Genomic DNA, 13,689 nt, shown 5'->3' with positions numbered 1-13,689 from the left:
AGTTCGTGCCCGCGGAGCTTCCGGGAGCCGCGGCGGAGCGGCGCTGACGTGGAGGGAGGCGAAGGGCAGCAGGGAGTGGCGGGGCTCGGGTCGGCAGCTCGGAGCCGCGGGTCTCGAGGATGCTGACCAAATTCGAGACCAAGAGCGCGCGGGTCAAAGGTAAATGGAGAAGACGAGGGGGAGCTCGAGGACCGGGTGTCGGGGGCGGTGCTGTCTCGGGGAGTGACCGAGGCCGAGTCGGGCCCACCGCACGGGCAGGAGGAGGGAGGGCGGCCTGGCGGCCGTTCTGCAGCCCTCTCTTCTCTGGAATGCCCTCGGGATGTGATTGACCTGCGGCGGCTCCCGCACCGTTCCCTTGCTTCCCTCCCGTCTTCTGCGGGGGCCGGTGCTCCCGACTTTGATTCTTTGGGTCCCTGTCGGCCTTTTGAGGACCGGGTTGTAGGGAGTGGACCTGGGGATCGAGTCTCGACCTGTGCCGTTCGCATCCACGTCTAACGTTTTCGGAAATGAGCACTGGCTGCCTCTCTCTTAGGGAGGCTTTGGCGGCACCGTATCGACATCCAGCGCCTCCATTGGGCGTTGTTTCCTACCTGGAGACAGGACATTGAGACCTGTAACCCCAGTAAAGTCTGAGCTTGATAAGGTTGTCCGATAAAATACAGGACGCCAAGTCACATTTGGATTTCAGAGAACGAAATAATTTCCAGTGTCGTTCGCTGTTGATCTGAAGTTCAAATTTTAACGGGGTATCTTCATTCCTATTTCCTAAATGGGGCAACTCCAAAGCATGACTATCAGTGGATGGGGGTGGAGGGCGAAAGACTGAAACAGCCGTAGTAGTCTTTTGGAGTGTTAGAATGGGAAAGGCAGAGAAGTAAGGTCTCTTGAGATTTCACATGTGTATAAATGTACGTGCATATGTATGCATACGTACCTATATGTGTATATGATTTGAATATTTAGTAAGAAGAGCAGAGCAGGTTGGCTTGGGAACTTGGTGTTTGGAATCACCTGGCCTTACTTTGGAATCCTGAAACATTTCCCTAACGAGCTGTATGACCTCGGGCAACTTATTAAGGTTTCTTAATATGGTTCCTCATCCGTACAATGTGAATAATTAACATTCTCCTACAGAGAGAATTAGAATGAGATAGCATATGACTACATTTATTACAGTGCCTGCTGTATACTCCGTAGCTCAAAAACTGGAGGCCATTGTTATGTAAGAATAGATTCTGAGCAGTTTTTTTTTTTTCTTAATTTTTTTAATGTTTATTTTTGAGAGAGAGAGCGCACACATGCAAGCGGGGGAGGGACAGAGAGAAAGGGAGACAGAGAATCGCAAGCAGGCTCTGCGCTGCCAGCTCGAAGCCCGACAGAGGGCTGGAACCCACGAACCGTGAGATCATGACCTGAGCCGCTGACGGACGCTCAACCAACTGAGCCACCCAGGTGCACCCCCCCCTTTTTTTTTTTTGAGAGAGAGAGAGAGAGAGCAAACGAGCACGTGCACAGCTGGGGGAGGGGCAGAGAGAGAGGGAGAGAGAGAGAATCCCCAGCAGGCTGTTAGTGTGGAGCCTGATGCAGGGCTTGATCCCATGAGCTGTGAGATCGTGACCTGAGCTGAAGCCAAGAGTCAGAAGCTTAACCGCCTAAGCCACCCAGGTGCCCTGATTCTGAGCAGTTTCTAAGTCTCGTGGGAGTCTTGATAGCGAAGCATGCCAGCAAGAATTTATGGATGGCTGAAGTGGTCTCCCTAATCCTTGAATTTTCTCTTCTGCTCTTGATTTCTCAATGGGCAATAGAAAAGTGAGGAAAAAAGATGTCAGAATATTTGAGAGTTAATATCTCTTAACGAGTATTACTGTACATCATGGAAAAAAATGAACAACGTAATAGGAAAAAACAGAATTCAGAAGAAAAAACGTGAGTGTTCGGTAAAAAAATGGAAATATTCTCCACTAACAGTGAAAGAAATGTTAAAAAAAAAAAGGTAAATAACCTTTTGAATTTGGATTAGTAAAACAAACAAAACAACAAATAACCAATAACAGCCAGTGTGTGCAAAATTGTTACCTTCAGAAATCCAAGGAGACTGTATATTGATGGTCTTTTTGAAATAAGGTAGTATCTATAAAAATGTTAAATGCACATACCTATTTCTGGCAATCCTACTTCCAGGTCTTTAGTCTTAAGCAGTAATAATGCAAATAAGCTAGATTACGCATAGAAGTATTTTCTTTAGGGCCTATTTTCTAGTAGGTGAAAGTTAGGGGGAAAAACTTAAATGCTCATCACTAGAATAATTTTTAAATGTGGTACATCTGTGTTTTGCTGTTGTTAAAAAGAAAGGTTAGGTTTGTGTGTATTTAATAAGATTCACAATGCATAGCTAAGTGAGAAGTTTGCATAACATATTTCCATTTTGATAAAATGATGCCGTCTGCGTTAGAAGTCTGAAAGGATACACTCCAAACTGTTAGCAGTTGTTACTTCTGTGGACTTCCATTTCCAGTCTGTTACTCCAAGGAGTAACAGAGAGATTTACTTTCTCACCTTAAAACAGCTGCACAACAGAACAAAATGTGTGAATCAAAAGTTTTCAGACACTGGGTAACAGGCGGTGCAGGAGAGTGATTCTTGAGAGAAGGGAAATAAACAAGGTGAGTCCTGTGAGTGTTTTTTAGCTTACTACCTGGAGAGTTTCCAGGCTGCAGGATAGGGAAGGGGGAAGAGCCCTGTGGTCTCACTGTGGAAACATAGTTTAGAGTTCAGGGCAGCCAAAACTGCTAGAATTTGCTGGACAGAACACCAGAGAGGGAACACTGGAGTTCTGCAGGGGATCCTGTCAAGCCTTTGTCTGATTTCTAATCTGCATATGCATGTGCAGAAATGACCCCAAGCCTGGTATAGAACCCCTGGAGCTCACTTAGAGCTGGGAATAGTTTTGTGTTCCTATCGGCTGGAATGGAAAGGCCTCCTAATACTGCAGGGCATCATCTAGAGACCTCAGGTGGTATTGCCTTCATAGGGGTGCCAAATTAGATCTAGACTAAAGGCTGTTGTCGACCCACACTAGCAAAACTAAAAGCGAACTTTAAAACAGGCAACCTCATGGGGCGCCTGGGTGGCTCAGTCGGTTGGGCGTCTGACTTCAGCTCAGGTCATGATCTCGCAGTCTGTGAGTTCGAGCCCCACGTCGAGCTCTGTGCTGACAGCTCAGAGCCTGGAGCCTGTTTCAGATTCTGTGTCTCCCTCTCTCTCTCTGACCCTCCCCCGTTCGTGCTCTGTCTCTCTCTGTTTCAAAAATAAGTAAATGTTAAAAAAAAACTAAAAAAATAATAAAACAGGCAACCTCACAGCATCCTAAAACAAAGCCCAACAATATTTAAAGGAATATAACAAAATCTAGCCCCTAATAGCATACAATTCATAACATCTGGCATTCGACGAAGGAGCGTCTGAACCTAGGATTAACCTAGGTGTTTGTTTTTCTTACCTGAATTGACAGGGGGTGGCATTGTGGGGCATACTTAGCTAACTGGATCATTCCTTGTTTTTTTCTTTTCTTCCCCTCTAGGGCTCAGTTTTCACCCCAAAAGACCTTGGATCCTGACCAGTTTACACAATGGGGTCATCCAGTTATGGGACTATCGGATGTGTACCCTTATTGACAAGTTTGATGAACATGATGGTGAGATGACACTTTCTAGGAGGGAATTAAAGAGATCTAAGTATTTATTGTCTTCTGGAGTAGTGTAAACTTTCTTTAGGATTAAAGAATACGGAAGGGCCGGAACCAAAAATTCCTGAATAAGGATCACTTTGGAGATGAGCAAATACAGCTCTCTAACACCCGTCGCCTGCTTCCTTCGCCAGGTCCAGTACGAGGCATCGACTTCCATAAGCAGCAGCCGCTGTTTGTCTCTGGAGGAGACGACTATAAGATTAAGGTACAGAGGGTCTGTCATGACTGGGAGTAAAGGACAGGCTGTCGGGTGTGGCACGCGTAGAAGGGACTAAAAACAGGACCTCTCATTCATACAGAGCTCAGGCTTTTGATGTTACCAGGAAACGTTTATTGAATACTTACTGTGTACCAGACACTTTTATTTTGGGGGAATTAAAAAAACAAGAAACGATCTCGGTTCTCAAGGAGCTTTTATTCTAACGGAGGAGATACATGTATACTCGAAATAATAGCACATGCAGTTTGGTGAGTGATACAATAGGGAGAGAACCGAAGTGAAATAGAGGACAGTCCAGGTACAAAGACAAAAAGGCATGGCACAGGTGGATACGTTTGAGAAGCTGTAATTAGTTGTGTGTGAATAAGCTCTGGAGAGAAGGTGAGAGAAGGGCCCGAAGATGAGAGGGGCCAGATCATGCAGTACCTGTTTGCAGTGCTCAGAAGTTTGGGTGTCCTCACACAGATAGGAAGGAGCCATTTAAGGGGTTAAAATAGAAGAGTGACATCGGATCCACATTTCTTTTTTTTTTTTTTTTTTTTAAACTTTACCTGAGCAGTAGTCTAGAGAAAGGACTGGATGAAGCGGGCAAGCCTGGAGGCAGAAGTGCCGGTTAGGAGACTGTCGTATAAGCCCGAGCGGCAGGTGAGCAGGGCCTGGCCTCGGACGGTACACGCAGATGGAGACAAAGAGTTGGATGTGAGAGCTTAGGGAAGGGAGTCTGTGAGTCTGCCGGAGGGGCGGTTAGGGGAGACTAATGAGCTGACTGTATTTGTCTCCGGCCTCTAGCTCGGGTCACTGGGTGTGCGGGGCGCCATCCACTAGGAAAGGGAAAACAGGAGGCGGTGCGGTTCTCTGGAGTGCTGGGGGAGGCCGGTGTCTTAGTGTGTCGAGGCTGCGGTGACAAAACGCCACAGCCTGGGCGGCTTATTAACAACAGAAACTTCTCAGCTTCAGAGGCTGGAAGTCCAGGATTAGGGTGACCGCCCAGTCGGCTTCTGGTGAGGACCTCCTTCTAGGTTGCAGACAGCTGACCTCTCTCTGTGTCTTCGCGTGGTGGAAGGAGACGGGGATCTCTGTGGAGTCTCTTACGAGGACATTACCTTACCGTTTGGGAGACCTCCACCCTTGTGACCTAAGCGCCCCTCAGAGGCCCCGCCTCGTAATGCCTTTGCCTTGGGCGTTAGGATTTCAGTGTATGAATTTGGGGGAGGACGCAAACATTCAGTCCATAGCAGATGGCTAACGAACACCGTCTTGACACTGATGAGTTTGAAGCACCTCAGGGACGGTCTGCGGAGATGTGTCTGCACCGGGGACATATTTGGGAATTGTCATCACGAGGAAGGGAGCCAAAACAGAGCAGTAGAGGGTGTCACCCCGGGATGATGTGGAACGAGAAGACAGGGTGTCATTTACGATAGAGGAAGTAGAGTTCATATAGGGAAGAATGATTTTAGAGGTTGGAGATGAACCAGAGGGAAGAAGCAGAAGCCTGTTGGATGCCCAGGAAGGAGGGAATTTTGGGTAGGAGGAGAAAGTGGTCAGAAAGAGGTAAGGACCGAGTAACCTTTGGGTTGCTTCATTAGGAAGACATTCGTGATCCTAGCGCCTTAATATGAAGGAAGGAAACAGAATAGACGCAATTCTTTGAAGAAGCTTGACTGATAAAGACAAAACTGGAGTGGGAGGCTTTGAACCTTTAAAAAAAATAATCAAAATTTTTCTCTCTTTACTTCCACATGTTGTTTTCATTAAGCGTGTAAATCCAGTCAACCCAGGAACTGAATAAAGTCTTTTTCGGAGTCTAGCTTAAGATTATACAGCAGAACTTAGGCGTGACAAGTGATGACTGCCTGCAGAGAAAAGAGGCACTGTTTTTTTTTAGGTTTTTAGCACCGCATCCTGAGGGCAGCCAGTGGAAGCTCAACCACCTGATAGACCTCAGAAGCTTCTAGGAATATCACTTCATTGTAATAATTGTAGTAAAGTATTTGTCGTTTCTCCTGATGGCCATTGACGCTCAAGAATGGTTAACTCAGGTGTTTGTAATTTGCTTAGGAAAGAAAAGACTGAGTGACATGTAAGATAAGAGATTTTTTCCCCAAATCATTCACATGTTTTAGAAAAGGATTATTTTCCATGTAAATGAAATGTCCTGATAGGCAAATCAGTAGAGACAGAAAGTAGATTAGTGGCTGTCTGAGGTTGGAGGGGTTGGAAGCGAGTGGGGAGTGAGAGCTATGGGTACAGTGTTTGGGGGGTAGGGGTGAGGGAACGCTCTAAAACTGGTGATGGTCGCACAGCTCTGAACGTACTAGAAACCGTCGAATTCTGTACTTTTAGTGGCTAAGTTACATGGGCTTTGAATTATATTTCAATAAAGCTGTTAAAATGAGGGCATTGGTTAGCTGGTGGGTGTGCAGTGTTCTCACAGGAAGCCGTAAGTGGCCAGCTTCTCAAAACCGTACAGGCCTTTATGGATTCACAGTTTTGGAGTTCGGTAGCAGTCTGTGAAGGAGTCAGGACAGTGCAAAGTTGGAAGTGTGGAAGTTGGTGTTTTTATTTTTTTAAAAAGTTTTATCTATTTTGAAAGAGAGAGTGCACGAGTGTGCCAGTGGAGGGGCAGAGAGGGAGAGACAGAGAATCCCAAGCAGGCTCCGCGCTGTCCGTGGAGAACCCAAGGTGGGGCTCAAATTCATGAAACCGCGAGATCGTGACCTGAGCCTAGATCAAGAGTCAGTCGCTTAACTGACTGAGTCACCCAGGTACCCCTGTAAGTGTGGGAGTTTGTTTTATTAATTAATTAATTTTAGTAAGATTTTGAAAAATGTTTATTTTTAGGGAGAGAGAGAACACATATGCACGTGCATGCAAGTGTGGGAGGTGGAGAGAGAGAGGGAGACAGGATCTGAAGGGGGCTCTGCTGATGGCAGACAGCCCGATGTGGGGCTTGAATTTATGAACCGTGAGATCATGACCTGAGCTGAAGTTGGATGCCCAACTGACTGAGCCCCCCAGGCGCCCCTGGAAGTGTGGACGTTTAATATAAACACTGAACTCTGTAAAAGGCGGAAAAGTTACTTACCAACTGGCATTTTATTATGATCTAATTTTTGTGTGACACTCAAACTGCACTGTGTATGTGTATTTTGTTTATAGGTAATTCACTGGAAAAGCATTCCAGTACTTTCACCTTTGGTGGTGTTTACCTTTTCTCACTTCTGCACATACCTGTTGAGCACCTACTAGCGTTAACCTCTGTGTTAGGTGCTAGGGGGTTAGTGCCGAGCATGATGGACAAGGACCCCACCTTTAGGGAGCTTGCATTCATGTTTGGACAATCATACTTTCAGGTTATCCGAATTTGTTTCAGGAAATGGTATTACCTTTTGTAACTTACAAAAGAGAATTTTAAAAATTTTTAGTAAAGAATAGTAACTAGGTGGCTTGGGGATAGATTATAAAAAAAATATTAGGTGTTAAAAAAAATTTTTTTTTTTTTAAAAGGCAACTCACCTCTTATTTTTGAACTTTTTGGAAGGTTTTCTGGATGGGAGTCTATGCTCACATTTCTGTCTTTCTCAGTTACGTTCCTTGATGCCTGGTACTTTGGTAGTTGGCTCAACTTTGTATCTGAATATCGTGTTTTTCTGCTTAGTTCACCCTAATTGAGCAAGGTAGTATTTTCCATAGTGATGAGTTAAAGTCTGTGTGATAGACAAGTACAGACCGTGAAGGTATGTGTATCATTTGCCAGCGAGGTAGCAGTCTAGGAGGAGGTGATGCTGTATGTTACATTAATGTTTCCTTTAGAGTCATCGTATCTGTCCTGCTTTTTTAATCCTCAGCTAAGATAGTGGGTAACACACTAGGGGGTCAGTATTCAAACTAAGAACACACTTATGCAGTAGAAAGAAGAGTGTCAAGTCAAGCCCTGGACAAACATCTCATCTTGTTGTAAGTAGAGTTGGTTTCTCCCCAGAGAAAGGAAAAACCTTTCCATAATTTCCCCTAGCCTTGCCTTTTCCCGTCGCCATGTGTTTAGCTGACCTATGTTTTCATCTTTGATTTTTTTTCTCCAACCTTAAGCAAGTCTTAAATGACACTTCCTATCAAGGTTCCTACCTATATAGAAATGCAAAAATATAAGGCAAACTTACTTGTTGAGAAACCTGAGTCCCTTAGATGGATTTCTCTTTGCAGGTGTGGAATTACAAGCTTCGGCGCTGTCTCTTCACATTGCTTGGGCATTTAGACTACATCCGCACCACGTTTTTTCATCACGTAAGTGGCCATGGGAGCTCTAGTTGTAGAGCATTCTTCAGTTGCCCTGTGGGGATCTTTACTTGCTTCTCAAGAACCCATGACAGCAGAATTAGTGGAGTTTTGGGAGTGACTCTTGTAGAAACTATGTGGCATTGACCTTTCCGCTTTGTTTCTGTCTTCAAAAGGAAGCACTCAGGGTTATATTGAATTGAATTTAATTGGGTTCAGTGGGCTCTATAAGGAAGTCATTGATTCTCTGTAGGGAAAAGTAGAAACTGGATTTTAGGTTTACTGAGCTCTAGTGAATAAAAGTTTGCAGACTGATCCCATGTGAGGTGTTATTAAGTAGGTGTGTCTGGAGGGAGGTCAAGGTTAGATGCCCTTTGGATGAGCTAACAAATGTTTTGAAGCATTAACAATTAGGTGCTTCTATCTTAGGATTTTAGGGTACAGTAGAGGCTTTTCCTTTACCCAGGCTTTATACCTTTTTTTTTTTTTTTTAATTTTTTTTTTTTAACATTTATTTTTGAGAGAGAGGGAGAGACAGAGCTTGAGTGGGGGAAGAGGCAGAGAGAGAGAGGGAGAATCTGAAGCAGGCTCCAGACTCAGAGCTATCAGCAGCACGGAGCCCGACGCAGGGCTCAAACTCATGAACCGTGAGATCATGACCTGAGCCGAAGTTGGACACTTAACCAACTGAGTCACCCAGGCACCCCCATATTTTCTTTGATCTATCAGGTATCCTAGAAGACAGATACCGAGTTACATATAGATTAGAGACTCCCAGCCTCTTAATCCAGTCCCAACCTGGCTGGATCTTTCTATAATCTTATGCTATTAGATTTAAGTTGTACCATTTCTTGACTCTAGTAAACTGAGTCTCTTGAATTAAGTTAGAAAGAATATAATGAAATAAATGAGAATTTCCTGGCTAAGTATACTTTATATCTTCTTATAAAATTCAAAAAGTAAGTTTTAGGGTAGAACAATAAAAATTAGAACTAAAACATTTGAGAATGATTAACCAAAGAGGTAAAAGACCTGTCCTCTAAAAACTGTAAAACACTGATGAAAGAAACTGAAGAAGACACAAAGAAATGGAAAGAAATTCCATGCTCATGGATTGGAAGAACAAATATTGTTAACAGGTCCATACTGCCCAAAGCAGTCCACGGATTGAATGCAATGCCTATCAAAATACCACCAGCGTTTTTCACAGAACTAGAACAGACAATCCTAAAATTTGTCTGGAACCACAAAAGACCCGAATGGCCAAAGCAATCTTGAAAAAGAAAAGCAAAACTGGAGTTATCACAATTTCAGACGTCAGGCTCTATTACAAAGCTGTAGTAATTAAAGCATCATGGTACTGGCATAAAAACAGACACAGAGATCAATGGAGGAGAGAGCCCAGGAATAAACCCACAGTTAAATGGTCAGTTAATCTTTGACAAAGGAGGAGTGGATATACAGCGGGAAAAAGGCAGTCTCCTCAACAGATGGTGTTGGGAAAATTGTACAGCAACATGCAGAAGAATGAAACTGGACCACTTTCTTTCACCATACACCAAAATAAATTCAAAATGGATGAAAGACCTAAACGTGAGACCTGAAAACATAAAAATCCTTGAAGACGGCACAGGCAATTTCTTTGGCATTGGCCGTAGCAACATTTTTCAAGGTGTGTCTCCTGAGGTGAGGGAAGTAAGAGCAAAGGTAAGCTGTTGGGACTACATCAAGATAAAAAGCTTCTGTACAGCGAAGGAAATAATCAACAAAATTAAAAGGCAACCTATGGCATGGGAGATTGCAAATGACATCTGACAAAAGAGTTAGTGTCCCAGATACAAAGAGTTTATAAAATTCAACACCAGAAAAGCCAAGTAATCCAATTAAAAAATGGGCAGAAAACATGAACAGACATTTCTTCAAAGAAGACATCCAGATGGCCAACAGATGCCTGAAAAGATGCTCAACATCACTCATCATCAGGAAAATGCAAATCAAAACTGCAGTGAGGTATCACCTCATAGCTGTCAGAATGGCTAAAATCAACAAAAGAAACAAGTGTTGGCGAGGGTGTGGAGAAAAGAGAACCCTTGGACACCGTTGGTGGGAGTGAATACTGGTGCAGCCACTGTGGAAAACCATATGGAGGTTCCTCAAAAAGTTAAAAATAGAACTACCCTAGGATCCAGTAATCACACTAGTGGATATTCACCCCCAAAATACAAAAGCTAATAAAAGGGAATATATGCACTCCTGTGTTTGTTGCAACAGTATTTACAGTAGCCAAGTTATGGAAGTAACCTAAGTGTCCATTGATAGATGAATGGATAAAGAAGTGTGTGTGTGTGTGTGTGTGCGCGTGCGTGTGCGCGCGCACACACACGGGAATGTTATTTAGCCATAAAAAGAATGAAATTTTACCATTTGCAATGACCTGGATGGAGCTAGACAGTTTAATACTAAGCAATATAAGTCTGAGAAAGACAAATACTGTATGATCTTACTCATGTGGAATTTAAGAAACAAAACAAATGAGCAAAGGAAAAAAAGTAAGAAACAGACTCTTAACTATAGAGAACAAACTGATGGTTACCAGAGGGGAGCTGAGTGGGGGGAATGTGTGAAATAGGGGGTAGGAATTAAAGAGTACACTTAAAATGATGGGAAAAAAAAATTCTCAGCAACAGTGCACACCTTGCTGTGAGCTTGTGGCTGGGTGTTGTCGATGAGGCCATCCTGCTGGCACTTAATTCTGGGGGACATACTTTAGAGAAACGAAGCCAAGTGCGCTCTCGGTTTGATGCATGACTCTTAATGCACAAAACAAAATAGAGGAAATACATTTTATTAAGGTCATTCTCCAGATTCTTTCATCCTAAATTTTCCTCCAGCACTGCTGGGACTTTGAAGAAATCATGTGCAGTGTAAGACCCTGTGGGGTCATGCTTTTAGGTTTAGAATGGTTGGAGGAGGTGGCCAACGTGAATTGAATGCTTGCTGAGCTGCCAGAACGGTCTTCTGTTACCTTTTCCATGGTTCTCAACCACAGGAGATTTTGTCCCCCAGAGGATGTGGCAGAGTCTGGATGTGGCAGTGTCCAGACGCATTTTTGTTGTTAGCGCTTAGCAAGGAAGGCTGCTGGCATCTAGTGCATAGAATCCAGCTGTGCTGCTAAAAACATCCTTCCATGTGCAGGACGGCAGCCTTCAGAGAATCATTCCACTCAAAAATGTCAATAATAACCCATTTTATGAACGGAAGAAACTAGGGTTCAGTGATGTTAAGTAATTAATAAAAATATATGTGATTCATTAAAAAAAAAAAAAAATGTTTGAGAATGGTAACCGCTCAATAGGATGATCTGTGAACTAGGGACTGTCATCAGTGCAAGGGACCTGCTGAAGACTTGCCTGGGACAAGTTGCCATCTAGCTGGAAAGTTAGGGAAACTTTATTTTCTTGGCCCAGTAAATATATGTGTGCCTTGTACTTGCTAGGTTCTGTGCTAAGCGCTGAAGATACAACCGTGAATAAGAAATGCTTCCTTTTCTCAATTACAGATTCTAAATAAGCTGCATTGTTTTTAGATGTTATTTTCTGTTTTGGTTCCTAAGATGGGAATTTTTTGAGACTGGATGGTCTGATAAGGAGAAGTCAGACCATAAATCAGTGGTCTAATCCTGGGGTTAAAGGGAGAAGATCATTTCATAGGATCTTAAATTAGGACTAGCCACGTATAAGTAGAAATGCACATATACACACACATACACATGAAAGTGAGTACAGTATATGTTATTTGCCTCTCAGGATCCTTTATGCCTTTGTCTGGCTTCCATTCCGAAATCTCCCAAGTGCAGGCGCCAACGTGGGAAAAGCTGATAGAATGGTGGGGAGGAGGCAGCGAGACGGACAAATCCGAGGCTGTGGTCCCTTTGCTGGTACAGCTGAGACGCCAGGCCATGGAATGTTTCCTCCAAAGAGAGAAGTGATCACAGAACCTGAAAGAACATGTTTGTTTAATGTTGAAACCCTTTGTCTTGGATTATCTTTCAGGAATATCCTTGGATTCTGAGTGCCTCAGATGATCAGACCATCCGAGTGTGGAACTGGCAGTCTAGAACCTGTGTCTGGTAAAGCAGGAGATGGGGCTCAGAGACAGGCTTTGTTCTGCCTGTGTTTACATCATGAACTTCTCTTTAGAACCATCGTCTCCCTTCCCTAGTGGGCTCTTCCTGCTGATTAATTACTGACTGGATTTGTAAGATGCTTTTACATACAAAATGAGGCAATCTTGTTAGTAATGTATGACCCTGGCTCTTCGGTCATTTCTTCCAGGGAAGGGAGGTCATATCATTAGGCTTTTAGAACAAATCTTTTAGCTGGTTTTCAGTTCTGTTCCCTTGAAACTTGAGTCAAGGTCTAGAACTCCATCCTGCTTTGTGTTTGGGTTGTGGGCTTTCCACAAAGATGTAAGGACCATGTAAAAGGATGCCCTTTAAGAGGGTTATGCCCCCCCAAATCTGATAGTTTCTAGTATGAATTACTAAGACTCTGCTTATTTTGACATATGAATGTTTTCAATATGCGAGGGGGGCTGTGCTGTCTCACTTCTCCAGAAATTAGTAACGTTTGAATACTGAAGCATTGGAGGAAAGAAGGGGACGGTTGTTCAAACAGCTGACCTTGCTTGTTGCTACTAGTTCACAGTCGTTGGGATGGCTTGCCGTTGCCTCCAGAGAGAGTACTTGGGTCTGTGAAGAATAGAGAATGATATTTAACGTGTAGGAATCTGTTGAGTCCTGCCTCTAATTTGGTATCGTCTTTCTTTTTCTTCTTGCAGTGTGTTAACAGGGCACAACCATTATGTAATGTGTGCTCAGTTTCACCCCTCAGAAGACCTGGTTGTGTCGGCCAGCCTGGACCAGACTGTGCGTGTTTGGGATATTTCCGGTGAGCTGCCCAAGTTCAGGGGACAGCCTAGCCATGTCTGCCACAAAACTGCAATTGCTTGAAATAATGAGGGTGGTTGGCTCAGAACAGGAAAATGTAGACTATTCTTTCTCATGTAATGTCTTTGCAGTATCATGTAGTGTCTTTGCTTCTGAGGGTGTTAAATCTGCTTTTGATGGTTCTTTGTGTTAGAGGTATTCCTTAAGAAAAGTGGCTGCTCCAGAAAACGTATTGAACTCAAAGAAAATTTTACTTTTTAATTAGAACTGTTTTTAGTTAAAATCTATGTACAGTTGGGAGTATTTGATTAAGAATCATGCTTTCCAGTAAAACAAAACAAGAAATAAATATGTGGTTGACAAAGACAAATTTGGGGAATAGATTAGTGCGGGGACACAGGACTCTTGGATCCTAAGGCCTTGTTTAGAAATAGGACAATCCCTCTATTATATTTCTTCTAGTGTAAGGAGCACGGGGGAGGGTGAGATTTCTTA

At 43.6% G+C, this 13,689-nt stretch overlaps 1 protein-coding gene across 1 annotated transcript in view; it reads left to right on the top strand.

Annotated features, from left to right (window-relative positions):
• Window positions 1–24: 24 nt before the first annotated feature.
• COPA (COPI coat complex subunit alpha) overlaps window positions 25–13,689 on the top strand; it is a 45,355-nt gene continuing 31,690 nt past the window's right edge. The window contains exons 1-6 of the mRNA XM_019433225.2: window positions 25–159; window positions 3,581–3,694; window positions 3,880–3,953; window positions 8,175–8,255; window positions 12,299–12,375; window positions 13,086–13,195. Of these exons, the coding sequence (XP_019288770.1) occupies window positions 120–159; window positions 3,581–3,694; window positions 3,880–3,953; window positions 8,175–8,255; window positions 12,299–12,375; window positions 13,086–13,195 (496 nt within the window). The 5' untranslated portion in view covers window positions 25–119. The remainder of the gene's footprint in view (window positions 160–3,580; window positions 3,695–3,879; window positions 3,954–8,174; window positions 8,256–12,298; window positions 12,376–13,085; window positions 13,196–13,689) is intronic.

This window comes from Panthera pardus, unplaced genomic scaffold, assembly GCF_024362965.1.
Source record: "Panthera pardus isolate Hobbes unplaced genomic scaffold, ASM2436296v1 HiC_scaffold_21, whole genome shotgun sequence".
NCBI classification, from domain to species: domain Eukaryota; kingdom Metazoa; phylum Chordata; class Mammalia; order Carnivora; family Felidae; genus Panthera; species Panthera pardus.
Note: the sequence above shows the minus strand (reverse complement) of the source record. Positions and strands in the feature narration are given on the sequence as shown.